This window comes from Marmota marmota, unplaced genomic scaffold (genome assembly GCF_001458135.2).
Source record: "Marmota marmota marmota unplaced genomic scaffold, marMar, whole genome shotgun sequence".
Lineage (NCBI taxonomy): Eukaryota > Metazoa > Chordata > Mammalia > Rodentia > Sciuridae > Marmota > Marmota marmota.
Window position 1 is genome coordinate 43,085,586 of NW_025999932.1, and position 22,208 is coordinate 43,107,793.

The following is a 22,208-nucleotide window of genomic DNA, read 5'->3' on the forward strand; positions in this document are numbered from 1 at the left end:
TCTCTCCCTCTCTCCCTCTCTCCCTTCCCCCTCCCTCCCCCCTCTCTTTCTCCCTCTCCCTGTCTCTCTCCCCCACCACAAGTCCCAGGGTTTTTCTTTCTCTGTGCTGTGTAGAGGCTAAGTCTCAGCAAAGGTGAAAAATAGTACATGAAGTCAGTGTTCTTTTTTGTTGTTATTTTTTAAGGAAAAAAAAAAGGTTTCTTATAAGCATTAGGTTTATTTCTGCTGTCTGTTCCGAGATCCATTCTTCAAACATATATTGGCAGGGGGAGCGGTACAGAGTGTGGAGGGAGGCAGAATTTATTCTGACTGTAAGGGTCGCAGTGGGCCTCTCACAAACATAATGCTAAATTATGGGCCTCTCTGTGGGCTGAGCGTAATGCTAAGTTGTGTATGATGGATTTTATCTTACACAAGCCGCTTGGGTCCATGAAATGAGATAAGAAACCACTGCAGCCAGAGTTCACTGAGGGTTGAACTTAGACTGGAATTCCAGAGTTAACACAATTGCATGAGCCAGCAGTACTACTGAGTGTGCTGTGTGCCTGTGGGTTGAGATTTTCAAGGAAACTTGAGTCTTTCACTTGCAGGATATTCTGTGAACATCCCCAGGCAGTTATCTCCTCTGATTCAAGTGTGAGGGCCGAGGAGTCCATTTGCTCAGAAAAAAGAAAAAGGCTTTGATTCCCCAGGCCCAGAGGGCAGCTGCCGAACAAGAGAGGGCCTGGAATTGTGTCTGGTCAGCAGCAAAAGTGACACTGCATCTGGAGAAGGCAGAGCTCACTGTGCATGGCCTTGAGTTGGGCTGAGTCCTGCCTTCACACAATGCATGGGCACCCTGGGCTATACCCCAGTTTGGGCAAATGTCTTTAGGACTTTAGTAAGGTATTTGTACAGCATCCCACAAAATTGGCAAAGTGCTGTAACAAATGGAAAATACACGTGACAATATAATAGTTGATTTTTAAAAATCTGTTAAGTAAAAACTGAATCCCTTCATCAAACATGAATCACCTCTGTCCATAGGTGCATAAATGTGCACAGCACAGGAGGGTTCTCCTAGTCCACCGGGGAGCAGGCAGTACCTGGCACGGAGTAGCACTCAGTGTTTGTCAAATGAATGAATAAGAATCTGAGTCTTGCAGTCTAGTTGGTCCTGATTTTTAGAATTCAGGGTCTGTCTTCACTTGAATACATGTAGGGTAGTTTTCCTAAGTCATGTTTTGTAAGGGGTGGAAAGGCTTCTGCCCTCAAGACTGCCTAAAAAATATGCATCGAGCCTTCAGCAGTCATCAGATCGATTAATGTGATAACTGACATCCAACTTCCAGTTCTCATTAACTTAATCACCTTCACACTTGCTTTCTCTCCACCTCCGAGCCATACAACACCGGTCTGTTCCAGCAACACTCCCAAATAGGCAAGTCTCTTGTTTTCTTTGAAATAAACTTTATCACTTATTTACAGCAGAACCTCATTTCCCACTTTCTATCCTCCTGCCCTGGCCTCATACCAGGTTCAAAGAGACTTTATAGTAGCCATCCAAGAAAACACCAACCACCTCAGGGAGCATGTTCTCTACAAAAAAAAAAAAAAAAGGAAATACTCTATTTTTCAGCCTATTTAAATATTTTTATACTAACCTTAAAATGAAATTAGTTTTGAAGTGCAGAACAGAAATGACTTATTCCCACTACTGCCTTGGAAACAATATCTTGCTTTATGACTAGTTTTAAAATAATGTGCCACCTGTGTTTTGACGCTAACTCGGCTGATTTCATAAGTCAGAAAACTAGTATCTTCAGGAAATATCTCTGATAAGAGAATAAAGAAGTGATGCTGAGGCCAAATAGGTTAATAACAGTTTTTTAAGTCAGTTTTAAGAAAGAGTAATCAAGATGTGGTGTTAAGAATGGAGTACAACATATTGCTTACAATGCCGAGAGTAAATGTCCTATGACTGAGTCCTTGGAGTTGGTAGGTGAGAGTGGGAGCCTCAGGGATGGTTTCATGGTGCCACGAGTTGATGAAAAAGAGGAGTTAAGAAAAGCAGTCAGTCACAGGAAGGCTCAATTTGTCCAGTTCTGAAAATTTATCCATCAGAATGGACCGTGTGTGTTGTTCTGTTTTGTTCTTTCAGTACTGGGGACACAGTCCAGGGGCCCTCTACCATTAAGCCATGTGCCAAGCCCTTTTTTAAAATTTTGAGACAGGGCCTTACTACATTGCCCAGGTTGGCCTCAAATTTAGGATCCTCCTGCCTCAGCCTCCTGAGTTACTGGGATTACAGGTGTGCCTGTCGCATCCCTCACAAATTGATTTTTGAATGGAACCAGAATAAAGCGTTTTTTCTCACCTTGGCATGATTTGTACTTGGTGGTTTTCCATTTCCAGATGATAGCAAGTTCTCCGAGGCTATCACAGTACTGCTTTCCTGGATTGAAAGGGGGGAAGTGAATCGGCGTTCTGCAAACCAGTTCTATTCCATGGTGCAGTCGGCCAACAGCCACGTCCGCAGGCTAATGAATGAAAAAGCCACCCATGAGCAAGAGATGGAGGAGGCCAAGGAGAATTTTAAAAATGCCTTAACTGGGATCCTCACTCAATGTAAGTAAAATTTTGGGGGCCATCTCTTTCATTGTGATTTTGCCTTTTCTTTTGTATTCATTTTATGTTCTCATTTGGGGGTAAGTAGTTCAATAATCTCCCATTTTACTCCATATTGAATGACAAACCTCATAACCTATTTCATGTTCTGTGGCAACTTGGAGGAACACGGACCCTGCCCCGAGAGCTTACTTATCAAGGTGAGCAAAGTTTCTGTAGCTTTTCCACGGAGCACCAGGCCTGGACCCCAGGGCAGGGCTGCCACACATACCTGTGTTTGTTGGACTCACCACAGGTCACACCACCCCTGAGGGTGCCACCCTCCACCTGCAGGCTGTCCACACATTCATGTGTCCTCCTAGGGCTGTCAATAAAAAGCAGACCCTGAACACATTGTCTTGGGGCTCTGCTTAGAAAGACAGTCCCAGCAGATAAACTCCTCAGGATCCTTTATTTGAGGTGAGCTTTGGCTGTCTGCATGGGTAACTCAGGAGTGGAGTTGTTTTTTTTTTTTGTTTGTTTGTTTTTTTTTGTCCTTTCTTCATTTGGAAAGCAAATTGCCTTAACTACTTAATGTCGGTGATTTTTCATGTCTAGATACTAAATTGATGAAGGGGTATAAATGGGGCTTTCTCCTAGAACAATAGTCAAGGTAATTACCCAGGGCTCTATTCAAAAAAAAAAGGGTGTCTACTTTTTCTGTGGGCACTCTATCTGTGTCTGTAGTTAACTTCACAGCAGCATAATGCATCACAGCTGCCCATGTGCTCTCGCTTGGTAAAAAGCCATTGAATGACACTGTAACAATGCAGTGCTCCATTCCACACCAGGTGCAGGGGCCCCCATGCAACAGCGATTTACATTATTTATTCTGAGGATAAGTATTATTTGCAGTGATATAATGTGCCAAAATGCCTATCACCTCTTCCATCAGTATAAACCCAAGAGATAATGTGTCTGTTAGGATGGGTAATAAGAGGGGCAGGAAAAACCAGGATCTTAAATGTAAAAGTAGACTCTGTTGTCAAAAGACAGTTTTTGCAGCAGCATAGGGTGTAATGTCATGAAGTCTCAAACATAAACTCTGGTAAGTGACCAAATATTCAATATGAAAATGACCTGTGTTAAAAAAAAAGGAAATAAGAAAAATATAACTGCCCTGTTTTAGACTGGTATAATACCACTTTACCTACACTCGCCAGCCCTGAAGATTGACCCTTTATCCAACAGTGTATGTCCAGCAGTTTTGAAATTAGGGATACTAGAGAGAGAATAAAGAAAACTGGTATTGCCTTCTGCTTTTAAAGGAGGGGAAAAAAGAATGGATTAGTGGCCAGAGGGAAAGTAAAGATGGCCTAGTAGGAGAAAAATGAAGAGAGGACAAAGCAAAACAATTCCAATACACAATTCCTGCAGAGTCAGGGCAGGAAACCACATACCTGAGCAGTGATTGCTGTGTTGTTACCTTTTGGTCACTCACATCACACTTTTTTAATTGATTTTTTTAAATAAATGACAACGGAATGCATTACAATTCTTATTACACATATAGAGTACAATTTTTCATATCTCTGGTTGTATACAAAGTATATTCACACCAATTCATGTCTTCATACATGTACTTTGCATAATGATGTCCATCACATTCCACCATCATTGCTAACCCCCTGCCCCCTCCCCTCCCTATCTACAGTTCTTCTATTCCTCCCATGCTCCCCCTCCCTACCCCACTATGAGCCAGTCACCTTATATCAGAGAAAACATTCGGCATTTGTTTTTTGGGGATTGGCTAACTTCACTTAGCATTATCTTCTCTAACTCCATCCATTTAGAGGCAAATGCCATGATTTTATTCTATTTTATTGCTGAGTAATATTCCATTGTGTATATATGCCACATTTTTTTAATCCATTCATCTACTGAAGGGCATCTAAGTTGGTTTCACAGTTTAGCTATTGTGATTGTGCTGCTATAAACATTGATGTGGCAGTGTCCCTGTAGTATGATGTTTTAAGTACTTTGGGTGTAGACTGAAGCGAAGGATAGCTGGGTCAAATGGTGGTTCCATTCCCAGTTTTCCAAGGAATTTCCATACTTCTTTCCATATTGGCTGCACCAATTTATTGCATCACTTTTAAATAGCTTGCCATTCATGCCGTTTATGTCTCATCTGACAGGGAAGACTCAGCCCTTGGGTCTCACAGTGAAAATATGAGGGCAGCTGTGGAGTAGAATAGAGGAGAAATTTGGTGTTTTGGGCAATAGGTATTGAAAGAGGCACCAGTAAAAACGAGGCCCCTATTATGTAGCTGAATGAATGCAAAATGCCTATCTGTCAACATGGAGGCATTAAGTCAGCCCGTCTTTGAAACAGCAGAGAGACAGGCAAGAAAATGTAACGTGTGGGGCCCCAAATGTCAGTTTTTTTATTACCAATAAAGACCAATTGGGAAAGGAGGTTGGATGTGCAGCAGTGCTGGGCTTCCCGATGGTGAGTCTCAGGGCTGAGCAGACAGCACTGGGGACCACAGGCCTCATCCCCTGGGGCATCTGCCTGGACACTTGAGCAGGAGCATTCACTCTTAAGAGCGGGTAAGGGAGAGGCTGGAACAGGGTAGGAAATCATAAGAGTGGAGATCACCATCACAGATACCTCTTAGGTACCTCAACATAAAATAACAAAAACTAAATTCTTCCTTAACTTCTTCAAATCATTCCTCTTCCCATTTTAATAAATTCTCAGGCCAAAATCTTGTAAATTTTTTTTACACCCTCCATCTCCCACTATAAGACCCCATATCCTAGCCATCAGTAAGTCCCGTTGTTTCTATCTTGAAAAATGTACCTCTCTTTGGCCTACTTTTCTTCATTGTGATGGTCACTGCTTAAGTCCATGAAGCCTGGGCAACTCTAACTGCCTAGTGGGTCATTTAGATACAGTATCCACTGTGAGTAATGGAAATCTCCACCAAACTGCTTCTTTCTTTTTTCTTTTCTTTTTTTATTTTGCCATGCTAGGCCAAGGGCCTTGTTTATACTAGACAGGCACTCTACCACTGAACTACAGCTCCCATCTCTCCACCAAAGTGTATCTTAAACAGTAGGACTGATGTTCTTTCTTCTTCTTTTTTTTTTTTTTTCCTTTTTTGTCACTCAAAGTAAAATTCAGATACAGGTCTTGGAGGTACTGGTTCAGTGGTTCAAGTCTGCATGGGCTCAGGTTTCTAGGATGCTGTTGGTTTTTCCTAGATTATTATCTAGGATGACTGCTGGTGCTCCTGCCATTATGTCTTTGTTTTCCCTTCCTTTTTAACATAAGAAAAAGGAGAAGAAAAAAGAAAGCTGAAGGAGTTGCATCATTAGAGTAAGAGAGCAAAACTTACCCTAAGGTTCCTCATAGCCTTCCACATACATCTCATTAGGCAGAATAATTACTCACAGCCACTCCTAACTCCTAGGAAAGTGAGGAATATAAGGTTTAACTAGGCCCACTGCTTTCCAGAATAAAACTCAGTTCTTTTATTTAGGAAGAAGGGGAGAGTGGCCTATTGGAAAGCGTTTGCGGTGCTACCATACATTGTTCCTCCCTTTACACCTTTACTCTGCCTCAGTTTGTTTTTCACTCATCATCTGGTAATAAATCAGCCTGTCTTCTCCATGTAGATCCCTTGAGTAGCTTTCCATTGCACTAGAGATACTGCTCACTTTCCAGCCCACAAAACTTTCTGAGCCTTCCTCTTCCGAGTTGGGTGTTTACTGTGTAACATCCGCTGGCAGCCTTCCTCCTGAGCCCCTCAGAGCTACCTTACGCCTCCAAGACTTCACACATGCTGTGTGTGAAGGGCTCTTCCCTCCACCCTTTGCATGCTTGAGTCTTTCTCACCCTGTAGGTCTCAGCTGAAGGGCTGCCCCCTTTAGAGAGCTCTTTCTGGTCCACCTTCTTCTAGTCAATGCACCATTACGGCACCTTATCACCAGGTCCATGTAGCCCTTATCCAAGGAGATGATGACTTCATGCCTTGTCTGCTTTTAATCATTGTGCCAGGAAGAGAAAAGACAAGTCTTAGTCATTGAGTGTGTGTGTGTGTATGTGTGTGTACATATACACACAAGTGCCTAGAACATAGAAATATGTAGCAAATCCTTGGTGGATGATGCAGTGAGTAACCTGAAAAGTGAGTTCAAAGTTCCTGGTGACCTCGACGGGCAGTTTGGAGTTGGTATTAGCATTATCCACATGTAAGAGGATTTGGGCTTGCATGTGTAATTAATCAAATCAAAGACAGAGCTCAGTAGCATTGCTGTTCTTAGAAATCATTGCAATTTACCAGACCACTGGTAATAGACTAGGGGATCTGAGGACAGTTGTGGTAGAAGACCAAACAGAGACATTCAAGCTGGAGTATCCCCACTTGTGGCCTTCCTCCAGTCTTTACTTTTACCCATTACTATTCACAAAATCCCTCTTGGCCCTGTAGTTTGATCCAGGGAAGATTGTGGAAACCACAGCTGATCCTGACCTTTAGCAGCTGCTGGCCTAGGGGTGCGTCCCAGCTGTGAAGTGTCCCAGGGACCTTCCCTTGCATCTTTGATAGCCCAGCTTTTTAAGGATGACTTGAAGAGATACCTTAAATGTAGCCTGAGTTGCAATGAAGTAGAACAGGAAGGAAAAAAAAAAAAAAACAAAGATGACTACTTTCTGGATGTGAAGGGACCCAATCTTTTTTTTTTTTTTTTTTAAGTTGAGGATGGACACAATACCTTATTTATTTATCCTTATAAATAAGTGGTGCTGAGGATCAAACCCAATGCCTCACCGGTGCTAGGCTAGAGCTCTACCACTGAGCCACAACCCAGCCACCACCACCCCCCAACCAAATCTTTACCATGAAAATACCAGCAGTTGCCTGACTAACATGATAGGTACACACGTATTTCATCACCCTGTGAATTTTGTCTCATTTTCTGGATGAGTGTCCTTCTGGTGGAATTGTTTGTGTGTCTCCTCAGCATTTTCTGCTTTCCCAAAGCTCATTACCATGTAGTAAGAGGAGTTTGGTGCCAGCACTGTGGGGCTGCTTTGAAAACAAGAACTGGTCAAGTTCACAGTGATGGACAACCTGCTGCATTTTCCAAAAGTAGAAGCCATCATATCCCTCTTTGTCTGCATTGATATTCATTTCTCACCTAGAATGAGATTAAGACTATATAGCACTGATACGCAAGAAATGGCCTCTTGGTTCACTTTCTCCTAGATGCAGGAAAACTTCCAACTGGGCAGTATCCCTGAGGTGCCCACCCAGTGCTATTCTGCACAGCATCTTTTGGCAGCCTGTCTATCAAACAGCCAAGACTTCTGGGAAATTGTTCTGAGGCATCCTGGAAGGAGGGGTATTAACAAAATAGCTTATTATAGCAAGTAGACTCAGCTGAAGGAGGGCTTATTTACCACCTTCCAAGAGAGTCCAGATATACTGCAAAGCTCAAAGCATGGTGGGCTCCTTTATAAGTTTTGCTAAAAGTAGCCAGTTGGCAGAGCAAACAAAGGCAGCTTTAGGTGCAAAGTTGTCCATGGTGCTAGACAAGAGGTGCACCTCTTCTTCCTTGTTTCACTTGTCTTATTTGTCTTTGCTTATTTTGAAAAGTAAATGCCAAAAGAATCAGCCTAGATGGCTCTCCAGCCATTTAGGAAAAAGAAAGCAGAGATGCTATGCCTGAATTTTAGTGCTTAACAAAATTTTCTCAAAAAAAGACCAAGAACTATCAATAGCAACAACAAGAAGAAAAAATTATGATGTCAAGATCTACATCAAAATCCAGCAGTTATCTTCTAGCTTTGATGGTGTTGATCTTGAACAACATTTGCATAAATTCTAACCCTTTTCATATCTCCAGTCTTCACCCCAGGACCTTCACTTATCCACGATCATGACAAATAGGCACTGTTTTCATCTAAGCCTTGGTTTGTCTGAAGGGCAGCAGCTGAACCCAACTAGGGGTGTGGGGAGTACAGCATCCATTCTCTTGTGTTTGGGGTAATTTTTCACTTATGACCATGGATGTGCAGTTATCCAAGCTATTAAACAAAGACATGGTCCATCCTAGTGTGACACCTGGGTCTTTCTCTTCCCTTTTGGGCCACATAGATAGATCTCATTTGTTAGATATAGAAGAAAGGAAAAAAAAGCTGCAGAACAGTGAGTCATCTCATTCTCATGTCATTTTATCCTTATATCATCCTTGTCTCACCTTTGTCATTTCTTAATCGGTTCATTTGGCAGAAACTTCCCCGGCTTTTCCCTCCTCAGAGACTCTTGGGATTTACTCTCCTTTGCTTTTGGGCTTTGATCTTCTTTGCTTTTTAAACATTTATACTTCATAGCAACTCCCCATTGGCCTTCCCACTTTGAGTTTTCCAGTTCTGAGCAAAGCTTGTCATTTCAGAGCTCCGACAGGAGCTGTTTTATAAGTCCAGGAAGCATGGACCACTGCATTCACTTATTAATATGCATGCCGATGTGATCAGTTGTGCATGCCTTGTTATGACACATACACTTGAACAAAAAGTGCAGCATTCCATGATAGTCCCACTTGGTACTTTCCCAGCAAGCTTCCTGGTAAAAGAGAGAGAAGGACGCAAAGTGGAGACAAGGCAAACAGGAAAGCAGACCTCAGGGGAGAAGGGTCTATTTTTTTTTCACATTTTTTTTCTTTTTATTAGCTACACATGACATTACAATGATCTTGGCAATTCATACATTTGAATCAATTGGGGTATAATTTCTCATTTTTCTGATTGTACAGATTGCAGAATCACATTGGTTATACAGTCACCTATATACATACAGCAATCATAATGTCTATTCTATTCAGATTTTGTGCCATAAATGTAATGAGCATGAATGACAGAGCTAGAAGGTACCTTAGAGACCTGTTGGGCCAACCTTTCTCATTTTGTAAAGGAGGAAACTGAGGCTTGGGGTGCAGACTTGAAATATCTTGGTCATTTAACAATTTATGGGAAAATTAGGACCAAGACATTTTGGCCTGTACAGTTTGCTTTCAAACACCATGTATTTTTTTTAAAATGCAAAAATGAGAATGATCAGAAAAGGGTATTATAACTTTAAATTTATAGTTTAGGTAGCTTTAAAGAGGTATGCTGGTATCACACTGAACATACATGCTGCTATCTGGCTAGAAAATGGAGTATTTATTTCTAGCACTCCCTTCTTTACCACCTCCACACGTTGGCTTGTGCCACTCGTCTTATCTGAAATACTTCCCTTCCGCCCCGAGCCAGCACTGAAACCCCCTGCTGTCATGCTTCATTCATGAACCCTGTCACATAGCCATCTCTAGTCTTCCCTCTACAGCACTCCATACTATATACTCAATTATTTCATTCAATGGTTTCTAATTTTATGTGCATCAGATTTGTCTGTTTTCTTCTAGCGAGATCTTAGGCTGGAGACAGCCATATACTGTTCTCTTTCCTTACCTTATTGCAAAACTCATGGGCGTGACCATATAAACACATAGAAGACCTCAGTCAAGTAATGGTTATTGAGCAATCACAGATGAAATGAAAGAGGTGCTGGAAATTGGGCTAGAACTAAAAAACTGCAGACAATACTCAAAGGTGTCTTTTTCCCCCCAGCATAAGCAATGATGGTCTGAGCTAACTTAGCTTGAATATTCATTGTCTTTTAATGGAACACAGAGAATATACTTCAGTGGTGAATTTTGCTGTAGTAGCATTATAGTACTGTTATTAATTATTTCAGCTTATAGATTGGAAAGATTAGAACTAACAGGCAACTTTGCTTTATACATTTATGGTATGAAATGGCCTTAGCCTTCTCTTTGGTCTTGAAAAGAGCAAATGGTAACAGTACTTTTGGCTAAGTCTAAAGATATCCTGGTTCTAATTCCAGCTCAAGCATTACTTAGTCATTTCACTTTAGGACAGTCTTCTCAGCTCTTTGAATTTGTTTCTTCATCTCTGTGTGAAAGGGTTTGCTCGGAGTACACCCAAGGTACTCAAAGTCCCACAGTCCCTACTCTGTCAACAGCTTGAATCCTTGAATGAGTCTCGATGTCTAAGTGAAACATAGACATGATGTCCATGATGTGCAAAGCTCCTGAGGTGACCACACAGCAGAGGACAGGAAGTCCCCAGAGCACATGTCCCATCTGTATTGTGCTATGGAGTTACCCCTGCTGTGCTGCACTGTGAACTTGAAGCCACATTTTGACCCTGAGCATGTGTGCCCGACACCCTTGCAGAAGCTGAAGGCTGGTCAGAGTTATTATCAGAGAAGGCCATGCAACACACTGACACCCACCCCCCTCAGTCCTGTCCTCATCTGTCTTCCTGACCAAAATCGTAAAAGCCTCAGCTGTTTGAATGAATGATTAAATTCATTCCACAAATATTTATTGGGGCCTGGTTAAGTGCCAGGTCGTCTGCTAAGTGCCGTAGTGAAATGTGCGGGTTTCTGACCCCTGTGTACCACAATCCCCCTTTTAAGCAGATTGGTGTCCTTGTCCACATTTCTTCTGCCTAAAAACCTCTCTCTGAAATCATTTACTTCTCAGAAACATCTCAGCTAAACATTTTTTATTTCTGCCAAGGGAAATTTGGTGCCTATGTCCCTTGCTGTCGAAAAAGAATTTTATGAAGTGCTAAAATGTTTTTCCATGTCTGTAGAAGTCATTGCTATAGTTCATCCATGGGAAGGAAAAATCACCATAACTGCTTTAGCAACTCGATAGGTTTTTTTATTTCTCTCAAAATTATGCTGATAGCTATATTTGCCAATGTATTAAATGCTGGAAACATTGTTTCCATTTAAAAAAATATTTCTTTGTTGTAAGGGAATAAATGTCCAGAGGAAATGATTTTACAAAAGCTTCCAAATCAAGGATGAGCACAGAATGTTCTATTCCACAGGATACCAAAATCAATAGTAGAGGATGCTAGAAGCCTGCCACACTGAGCACAGACATTTTTAGTATCCTTGCTTTCAGTATCACCAAAAACAACAACAACAAAAAAAACACAACCAAGTGGAATAATGATGTTGTCATTAAAAAAATGTTTTTTGATGATAACAAAAATGTGAAAGAGAAATGAAGTCTTACACTTTGAAACAGTGAAGAATTACAGAAGGCTAAATCTCAAGATTTAACACAGTACATGGTCATTCACAAAATCACAGCAACTTAGGAAAGATAAAACTTTGCTATGAAAACCCCACTATCTTGATATGAGCCTCGTTCTAGGGACTGGAAAAGAAGCCACCACTGCCAAGCCTCAGGGGAGGTGGGAGGCATGTGTATGTGGTTAGGCTGGGGGATCATGGAAAAACAGTTCTTGGGTGGAATGAATCCACAAAAAAANAAGTAATGAGACTTATACACATCTATATATATAATATATATATATATATATATATATTTTTTTTTCCACAAAATTGATTGAAAGCCAGATATTTAGAGGAAAAGTGAGATGTGACAAAGTTACTATGAGGCAGAAATGAACTTTTCTTGAGTCTATACATCTGAAAAATTCCAGTTGAGCTTAGTGTGCTGGATCTCCATGAGACGAAAACTGTATCCAGAAAGTGAGTGGGTTTCTGTTGAAGGAGACAAGCCACTGAGGTGTGCAGACACCTTCTGTGGCAGGGCAGGTGTATGACCCACAAAGCCCAAAATGATTACTATCTGTTCCTATGCAGAAAAAGTGGCCAACCCCTGTCCCAGAGACTCCAGGACTGTCTAGTAAAACCCCCTTTGTCTTGGGATCCAGGACAGAGGCTGTTCTCAGGTCACACAGCCATATGGTCCTGAGGCTCAGACCTGACTTACTTGGTTTCTCAGCTCCACATCCCTCTCATACAACAGCAGTCCCCAGCCCCATCTCCTTAAGATTCCCCCACTGAAATGTATTACTCAACAAGGTATATTTCAACCAAAAAAGAAAATGCATATTAGACAAAGGGGAGAAAGCTGAAGGGACAGACTGAGAAAAGACAGTGGTAGCTGGTAGACACAAAAGATGCAGGGACCCTTTTTCCAGACGTTTTGATTCTTCCGCGCTGTGGTTCAGATTCCTCAATAAACTTTTGAAGAGAGATAAACATGGCTTCCTGCCTCATCACAACCTCAAATGTTTGGCTTCTTTGCCTTGGAAAATTCTACTGACCTACAAGTGTCAGCCCACAGGTTTTTAAACCTGTCCAGCCTCGACTGGCGCTCTCCCTTGGACTCCCTTACAGTAGTTCCCATGTGGCAAGCTAATCAAGTATGTAGCTCTTTTTCCCAGCTTTGAGCACCTCAAGGACAAGCCACATCTTTGCTTTTTTCATCCCCAGTATCTAGTGCAATGTCTAGATACATTGTATGCCACAGAGCTCATAAGACTGGAGGATGTGGACATAAATTCATGAACTGAAGTTTGACAAATGTAATTTCCATTTCTAACTTTGCCACTTGCTAAATATATGACCTTGGATGAGAAATTACATATCTCCTTGAATCTCAATTTCTTCATCAGTGGAATGGGCTGATAATGGCAGCTACTTCAGAGGATTGTTGGGAAATTGAAATGAGATAATGTTTTAAATCAGAGGTCCTCAAACAGCAGCATGCATTGGAACCACCTGGAGAGCTTTTAAATAGCAGACCCTTGAACCCCACCCTCAGTTCCTGATTCAGTGGGTCTGAGGCCCTAGCATTTGCATTTCTCGTGAGTTCCCAAGTGATGCTGATGATGTTGGTTCAGGAAACATGCTTTGGGATCTACTATTTGAAATCATTAAGCATTGTGCCCAGTAATTGGAAGTAGCCTAATACCACTGGATAATTTTCATAGTACCATTACTAGATTAATCATGGGAAAGAAGAGTCACTGTTTTGAGGAATAAAAGATCTGGAAACCAATATTTCCTCCTCCTACTGGTTGACCACTCTTAACAGTGAATCAGCTACTAAAAAAGGGCAGATTTGATAAGCCTGGACTTGTGTCTATCAGTTATAATGGAAACTACAAATATGGATATTGCTGGAGCAGAAATTTGGTTGCCATTTAATTCTCGCCTTCTCTCATCTATCAGGAATGGCAAAAATTAATCCTGAGTACCCACTATTGGCCAGGGAAAGGGAAACAATAAGAAAAAAATTTAGTGGACATACATCAGAGTACAATTTAGCAATAGGTCTCAAAATTAAAAATTTAGATATTATTTTATCTATCTTCTGAGAACTTTTCATAAAGACATTTACGTAAAAACATTAGAATATATGACTGAGGATACGCATTGCAACCTTATATATGAATAATTTCCAAGATATGTTAAGTAAATAAAAACAAGGTACAAAGCAGTATGTATAATATTAGCACCATTGTGTAAATGAGAAATGTACAGAATATACATGATCCGCAGAGATGCTTCTCTGGATAGATCTGCCAGAATCAGTTAACACCCGTTTTCCTTAAAGAGAGAAACTGGTAAGGGGAATCAGGATGTGAAGGAAGACTTTTACTTTACCTTTTGTTCCTTTTTTTCTTGCATACACATATTACTTTCATTGAGTTAAAAGGTGTAGACTAGACAGGGACTTTGTCGTATTTTAAAAGCTTTGAAAATGCTATCATCATAAGGAACCACTGGAATTAGAATCCCTTTGCTTCATTACTTTCCAAAATATTTTAACCTGTGCATTAATAAGGGGCCCCACAGTTTTCTGAAATGTCTTGAGACTTATACACATCTTTAAAAGTCAATCTCTGTTTAATATCTTTTCATCTATTTGAGCAATCTGACCATTTCCTGCTTGCTGGAAATTTGCTAAAAACATCATCTTTCCATTTTTATAATTTGATCAGCATGTTTCTCTTCCTGCTGTAGGTACCTATTCCCTAAAAGAACCAAATGTCTGGCCTTATCTAGCCAGGAAGTTTAGAAATACTGCGTTTGAAGTTGGTGTCTTAGACTCTGGCTTAAAGGCTGTAATGGATTCACAATGTCACAGATGCCCTTTTTACCCATCACAAGACAGAACCCCAATGCTCTTTTTCCTCCTTAGCTTGAAATTCTAGTCCAGGGCTCCCATTTCCTGAGCTTCCGGCCAGGCAACTGTGCTTAAGCCCAGCCTCCGATGTGAAGGTGCAAGAGTCCATCTGGAGGTCACTTTCAAAGTGACCTCCTCATGCTCTTCCTCCCTGGCCTCTGTCCTGCCTCTCTGGGTGTCCCAAGAGCCAGAAACCCTTTAGGGCATTTTTCCAATCTAGGGACAAAATTTCCGAGTCTGGCACATCTGTCACAGCATTATATCTAAAGTCTCAGTCTTTCGTTCCTTCTCCCTGAAAAAGAATTCCACCCCAGCTTTCATATTTAAAAACAATACCAAGCTTGGGTGGGGGAGGCCAACTGTTTCATTTGTTAAATGCCTTTGAAAATCTCTTCTGAACTGTTCATGGAGGATTTGGAAAAATGTCATCGTTTAAATAAAAAAAAATAAAAAAAGTTCCTCTGAACCATAGAGAGCGGAGGCTCTATCATGAGCCCAGATAGCATTCAAAACAAAAAATTAGGCGTGGAAGATTTGTTTGAGGTGCTTTATAAAAGCAAGCCTACTGCCTAGAAGAATGTAATCAGTTGCTCCAGATATTTGGGACACTGAATGGATTTAAGGCTCTTTCACAGCTATTTAGCTGGAACAAGGATGCGGGAGGCTCAGGGACCATGAGGAAGAGGGTGGCAAAGGAGCAAGGGCTGTGTTTATGTTCTTAGGAGGAGCTAACGTTTCTCTTTGAACACTTCCAATGCTTCTGTGCATACAGCTGAAAATTCAGGGGCTCTGTAAAGCCCCCAAATCTGAGATTTGCCTGAGTGCCCTGCTCTTTCCCAGGAGCCTGTTTAAATGTGGTCTGTTTCTGCACAAGTAGATGTCCTGTTCTGATCTTCCCTTCCTTAAGAAGACTAAAAGCAAGTGCTTTTCAAGGGAGTTAGTCACATTCCTCTATCAAGCAAGAGATGTGCAGTAATGTGTACATATGATGTATATGTGTATGTGGTGTGTGGATAGCTGTGTCTCCACACATACACATGCATGAGTTAATGAACACTCTAGAAGGGATTTACAGCTATACACTGTGCTTTACCAGTTTCATGGAGGCTTTCTTTATCCTTCCCATTTTAACCTGCTGGGTGTACTGGGGAATGAAGAGTAAATTTAAATTTTCTGACTGAGAGCTCTTTCTGTTGATATATTTCAAAGCTTTGGACTATACTTTCTTGAATAAATAAGTAGCAATCAAAACAGGATTCATGCTTTTTATCTGATACAGGATCATATGGGGCCCTCCAGCCACTGGAGTAGTGAAGGAACTGGGCAGGGGTGATCTGAATTTGTTATGCCTATAGCACAACTTTCTGAAAGCTGCTTTTTTGAACAAATGCCAATGTCATCTGGTTTGCCATTTATCTCTTTTCTGAGAAGTAGAGTTTTGAAGGTAACAGTAACTACTTGTGACTTTATTGTGCATAGAGCAAGCAATATGAGTTATATGAGAGAAGTAGTAAATCGTAGTTTAATTCATGGACTTCCGCTTTGGTGTTCCCTGCTGGAGACAATGAACAGTGTATGGTCTTTTCCTGTGACATCAACAGTAGCAGTCATCTGATTTATGGATTTAAAAACATGCCTTTGAATCACATTCGTTAGGGCATTCTGTTTGGGTGGTTTTCCCTTAATGATAATGAATTCATGCTGATCCAAGCACTCTTCCAGAGTCTTTCTGTGTGCCCATGAACTTTCATCTGCAAGACAAATGGCTGGTTTAGGGTCAGTCTGCAGAAATGAGAGAAGAAAACTGGGCCATATGAGTACAGTAAGAGCATTTTCAAACCTATGCTGGGTTGCACTATTTTTATTTTTCTGTCTTTTGGATTTGTGAATATGTGAGCAAACAGGTTGGAAAGCAAATTTCACATCTTTCTCAGTCCTTGTTCTGTGCTTGTTCTTTTGGTCTCTGATGTTCTTCCTAAGCTGGAGTCATATGATCTCCCTTCTCCCTTCCTCCTCCAGAGCCAGTGAGCCCCTTGTTCCGTCACTGCTCCCTGTCCAATGAGTATTCGCTCTGCCCTCCATTCAAAGCCTCTGCCTTAATGTAAGCCTTCATTATTTCTCCTAAGCAAATCCTCCTGGCATGTGTCTCCCCTGAACATAGTATAAAGTTCAGAGTCTCGATCAGCATTCATGGTTCTTCCTAATTATTTCTCACCCAGCATCAGCCCCATCCCTACTAAGGGCTTTCATATGAAGTCCTTTTATAACTCCAGCCTTAGAGGGGCCACCTTTATTTCTCTGCTGAGTAGTCATTAAGTCACTATTTAAGGCCTATCAAAAATACTGCCTTCTTATGGAGTGATCCCTGATTCCACCTACCTACTTAGTTACTCTCTCCTCTGTGTCCCCAAAGCAGTCATGCAGACCTCTCTTGTAGAGGGTAATTATCTGCTTCCCTTTCTTTCTGCCCAAAGACTAAGATCTCATCAAGGGTAAGAACTATGTCTTAATCATATATTTCTAACAGTTAAAATCTCAGATGTTTGTTGAATGAATGAATGGATGGTTGGATGGATGGATGGATGGATGGATGGATGGATGGATAGAACTTATGCCCTAGAATATAGTAATCATGTTTTCTTTGAAATTATATCACAATTTTATTTATAGTTTTTACAGAACATGATCCTTCTTGACATATTATTTTGAAATCTAGTATTTGTTGTTAATAATATCATTATGTAAAAATATATTATTTAGCCCTACGTAAATTAAAATATGATGATTACTACTATTAGGTTCAACATGAATCCCTTTCTTTTATCGTACCATTTTCTTTTAATATAGAAAGAATAACAATAGTGACACAATTTTAAAATGAGAACTTTTATATGCAGTGAATTACTTAACTGACACACCTGAGAAACAAATCTTATACCTTTGGGGATCCAGGGAATTTCCCACTATCCTCACCACCTTTGTTTTTCCAAGATTCCTTTATAAGTCTGCCAATTATCAGTTGATGATTGCAAAATACTATGTTGGTCAGCTTCCAGAAAGCCAGAGAAATATAGCACAGGTTAATCATCTCTAATCTGAAAATTTGGAATCCAAATACTCTTGATTCTAAAACTTTTGAATAACAACATGACACCACAAGCAAAATTCCACACAATGAACTTTATTTCATACACATAAATATTTAAAACATTGCATAAAATTACTTCCAGATTATGTATACAAGATGTATAGTATACATAAATGAGTATTTATGTGTTTTAACTGATATATCACTATACACCTACATGCTTGAGTTGATCTGTTTTTACCCTTAAACCTGTGCATCTTGAGCTCACTGGGTTCTTTCTAATAAGTGCTTTCTCTTATCTACTCCTCTGTATGCATTATTGGTTTCTCTTGCCTTCATGCCCCCCCGACACACACACATTTTTTAACATACATATTTTTCTCTTTTATATATATATATATTTGGTGCCAGGGATAGAACTCAGGGGTGCTTAACTGCCTAGCCACATCCTCACCCCCTTTTTTATATTTTATTTTGAGACAGGGTCTTACTAAGTTGCTTAGGGCCTTGTTAAATTGCCAAGGCTGGCTTTGAACTCACAATCCTCCTGCCTCAGCCTCCTGAGCTGCTGGGATTATAGGCGTGTGCCACTGCACCCAGCTGTGTCTTGTTTATTAAGAGCCTTCTCTGACTAACAGCAGAATTTTGACTATCACCACCCAATAATCAACCTCAACCTTTGTTGCTCCTTCCTCTCCAGCTCTTCTCTCAGGATACCATTTTTCTTCCTCTTCTAAATGATGCCAAAGAGTTCTGCTATTAAATCTTCCCCATTACTCTTTATTTAGTAATCTCATGATCACCCCCTGCCAGATGTTCTCATCCCAGTTGACTGTTGCAACTGTTTGCAGGGCAACTGAAATCCCTAGGTCCCCAGCCTGCAGGCAGACAAAGCAAACAAAGTCCAGATAGTCTAGCTAAGCAGATTATCTTCCTCACCAGCCATGCTACCCACTGAGGGTGGTGGTCAGGCAAAGGCCGGGACTTACAGCAGCTCAACTAGCAGTGCCAGTTCCTCCAGGTGAGGTTCAAGAAAGAAGCCACGTGAGCTCAGGGACTTGTGTGAGCCCAGTTGGTGGCAAATCCTCACATTAAAATTGAGTAAAAGAAATTCATCGTGTGAAATGATGACAGTTTATTAAATAAAAAGGTCTACTGCTGAGGTTCTCCTGAAGTAGAAAACAGTAAACATAAATGTCCCCATACATTTAGAAGTAATTATTAGCATTGTAAAGATATTCACAGTGCCAGTGGTGTTTATTTCCTTCTCTGTTTATTTATTTCATGTGCTAATTTTTTAAACTAAGACATTGAGTATTGTGCTTCTGTGAAGATTATTATTTACTCTCTGACATTCTTTAGACACTAGAAGATCTGGAAGAGCTTTGATGCCCTTTTTTAAATAATAGAGCCTTGGGAATCACTTGTAAAAGATTTATGTCGATAGGGTGTTAACACCCCTGACAACCTAGTCTGAACTGTGCCCTTCTAAGTAAATATTTAGAAGTTCTGATTTAATCATGTGATTAAATCAGTACTCTAGTTTCCTTAATCCCATGCTTACTAGATCAATACCTATTTAAGCGATATTGAGTCCATATTTGGTTGCCCCCCCCCGCAACACCTACTACTAAGTTCTATCCCTTCCTCTGTGTAATTCTCATCACAACCCCTCCACCCATATCATTCCAATAGTACCATGTCTGGAAGCAACACAAGTGCCAGACGAAGACAAGGTAATAGAGTTAGAACTTTAAGAGATTTGAGAGCCAGATTGTGGGGATCCTTATTAACACGATAATAGAATAACAGAGAATGGTATATGATCATGATGAAGAACTATGGAGGCAGCATATGGTGTTGAAATCAGACCTGCATGCCAGTGCTGCCAGTTGGGTGAGCCTTGGTCTGTCTTGACGTGGAGGCGATGGCTCCTGGGACAGCCAGAGGGATGGAGGGCTGGCTGCAGTGGATGCAGTGGGGGGGAGAAACAAGAATAAGGAGGAAAACAGTCCCTGAGGTTGAGGGAAGCCATGACACAGCTATTCGTTTTCCCACCTTGGAACCTGGATACGGTAATGTCTTTAGAGGGCTGCAATGGAGTCCTTAAGATGGGACCAAAAGAAGAAATGATATATGCTTGGCTCTTCTCATTCAGCTACTCCTCCCTGGCTTCCCTTCTAAGCTCTTAAACAGGCATTACTTTATCTTTATTCTTTATTCGTATGCCAATAACGGAGTCTATATATCTATAGACCTAGGTATATAGACCTACTAAATCGCATTTTAAACAAGAGCCAGAAAACATTTGGAAGTAGATCTCCATGACCTTTTGCCAGTCATATTTGGAATTTGTTTTAACCTTAAGTTATGGAGACAGACTTGAAGGGAGACATCCCCAACCTTGCTAAAAATGTAAGTACATAAAGGCACAAATTGGATGGATATTGATGATGTTGTAGCTACTGTGACATCATCCATAGACTCCTAGTGTCTTTGCTTTGCTTCCCTATAGTGATCACAACATAAATTACTTGTCTTGTTTGACTTCCTTGTTCACCAAAGTTGAGCAGATTGTGGCCGTTTTCAACGCTTCCACCAGACAAAAAGCTTGGGACCATTTCTCGAAAGCTCAGCGCAAGAACATAGACATTTGGCGAAAGCATTCTGAGGTTGGTGATTTTATTTTTACTTTTTAACCACCATCACACAGCTGGACTGGCAGAGAATAGTGTGGCTGCAGCCACTACAGTTTTTGTGACAGTGGGCAGTCCTCCTGCTGTTGTCCTGTCTTGTTGTCAGCTCAGACGTGTTCCTTCCCCAAGAAGAGCAGCCGACTTAACACTTAGAACATTCCTCTCCCCTACAAAGGGAGAAGAGAATCTTTCCCATTCATAGTACAGAACTCAGAAGTAAGCCAAGATATTTTTCCTAACGAATTAGTTTGAAGAAAAGTGTAAACTTAACATAGGACAAAAGTACAAATTTTTTTTCCAGTGTTCTTCAAGATGACAGTTTGCTCTTTGGGCTAGAAATGGCAGGTATGCCTCTCCATCCATGTCTTCTCATCACAAGCAGTGTCAGTTCCCTGTGCAAGCCATCAGGTTCTATACACATCTCCCCAGAGCAAACGTCACAAGGGTGTGATGTCGGCCCTTCAGCATCAGTGCATGTGTGAAGTGTGAGTATCTATCCTCAGGGAAGGAGCCCACCTTGCTACCTAGACAGACCAAAATGTCACATTAGTCATTGGTCATCCAGCTGTTATTTTTAACTCCACAGTGTAGTGTACGCTTTGAACCTGTAATTTCAAAGTAAGTATACTGTCTTTGTTTGCTTCGTTTTTTTTTTTTTTGTAAGTGAAAGAATGTTTTTCATTTGGATGCCTCTTCATCTCTAGCATGTTAATATTAAAGTTCTCAAAATGATATTCCCCTCTTTCAAAAATCACAAACTTATAGAAGGTAAGATTTATTTATTTAATGATGTTGGCTCACACTTGTAAAATAAGTGTTTCACAAAGAGTTTGAGGAACCACAAAGTACTATGGTATCAATCATCTGGGTAGCATTTTAAGTGCTCATTTACTAATGCTAAATTACAGTTGAATACCAGTGGCACAGGATGTAACATCCACATGAATACCAAATAGATTCTTTATTATCACCATTATTATGGTGAATACTGAATGACTTCACAATAATGGGACACTTAAAATGCTAGTGCAATTTATTGTTAAGGGCATTTTAAAAATTTTGTTCACTAGTGCCTAAGAAGGTGGTTGGTGACTGATACAGTTCTGTTCCTCTATTTAGGATTATGAGCAAGGAGGAGATGGGATTTCTCATGAGTTTTTTCAGGGCCCCCAAAATAAGGGCACTTGCCTGATGTTCTCCCTGAAAACGGAATTGAGACCCAAGTCAAGGGTTATTTTCAAGAGGGACAGAGTCCTCTATTTTTGATGCAGATGAAAACACAGATTGGAATCTATAAACTATGATCCAGATTTGGGAATGATCAGTATACAATTTTTTTCCTTCACATAAAAGCCAAAAATTTTAAAAGAAATGTTAAGAGAAAGGCAGGTAGCATGGTATTGAATAAACATGGGCATGAAAAGACCATTATTGGCATGGGAGGTCAGCAGATAGAGATATTGATCTAAATCATGCCTTCTGTCATGTCTGACTTCCCCCACCACCATCCCTTATTCCTGCCTCCCCCCAGACTGGGGCTGTCCAGAGCAGGACATTCAGGGCTTCTAGCCCTGGTCTAAGGAAGCCTGCTTGCTTTGCTTGGTCCTGGAAGTGGAAATGTGCCCTGCAGAGGGACGGGTAGAATGCAGTCCAAAAGGTCCACCTGTAAAAGGGCTTCACGCCTCCTGCCACTCTGCTACCTCTTTAGGTTTACATTAAGACATGGAACTCTAAATTAC

General features: G+C 40.8%; 1 protein-coding gene across 7 annotated transcripts in view; it reads left to right on the top strand.

The window, feature by feature from the left end:
• Enox1 (ecto-NOX disulfide-thiol exchanger 1) overlaps positions 1–22,208 on the top strand; it is a 443,331-nt gene that overhangs the window by 297,724 nt on the left and 123,399 nt on the right. For all 7 annotated transcript variants that reach the window (XM_048800957.1, XM_048800956.1, XM_048800959.1 and 4 more), the window contains 2 exons: positions 2,395–2,607; positions 20,339–20,445. In XM_048800957.1, the coding sequence (XP_048656914.1) occupies positions 2,395–2,607; positions 20,339–20,445 (320 nt within the window). The remainder of the gene's footprint in view (positions 1–2,394; positions 2,608–20,338; positions 20,446–22,208) is intronic.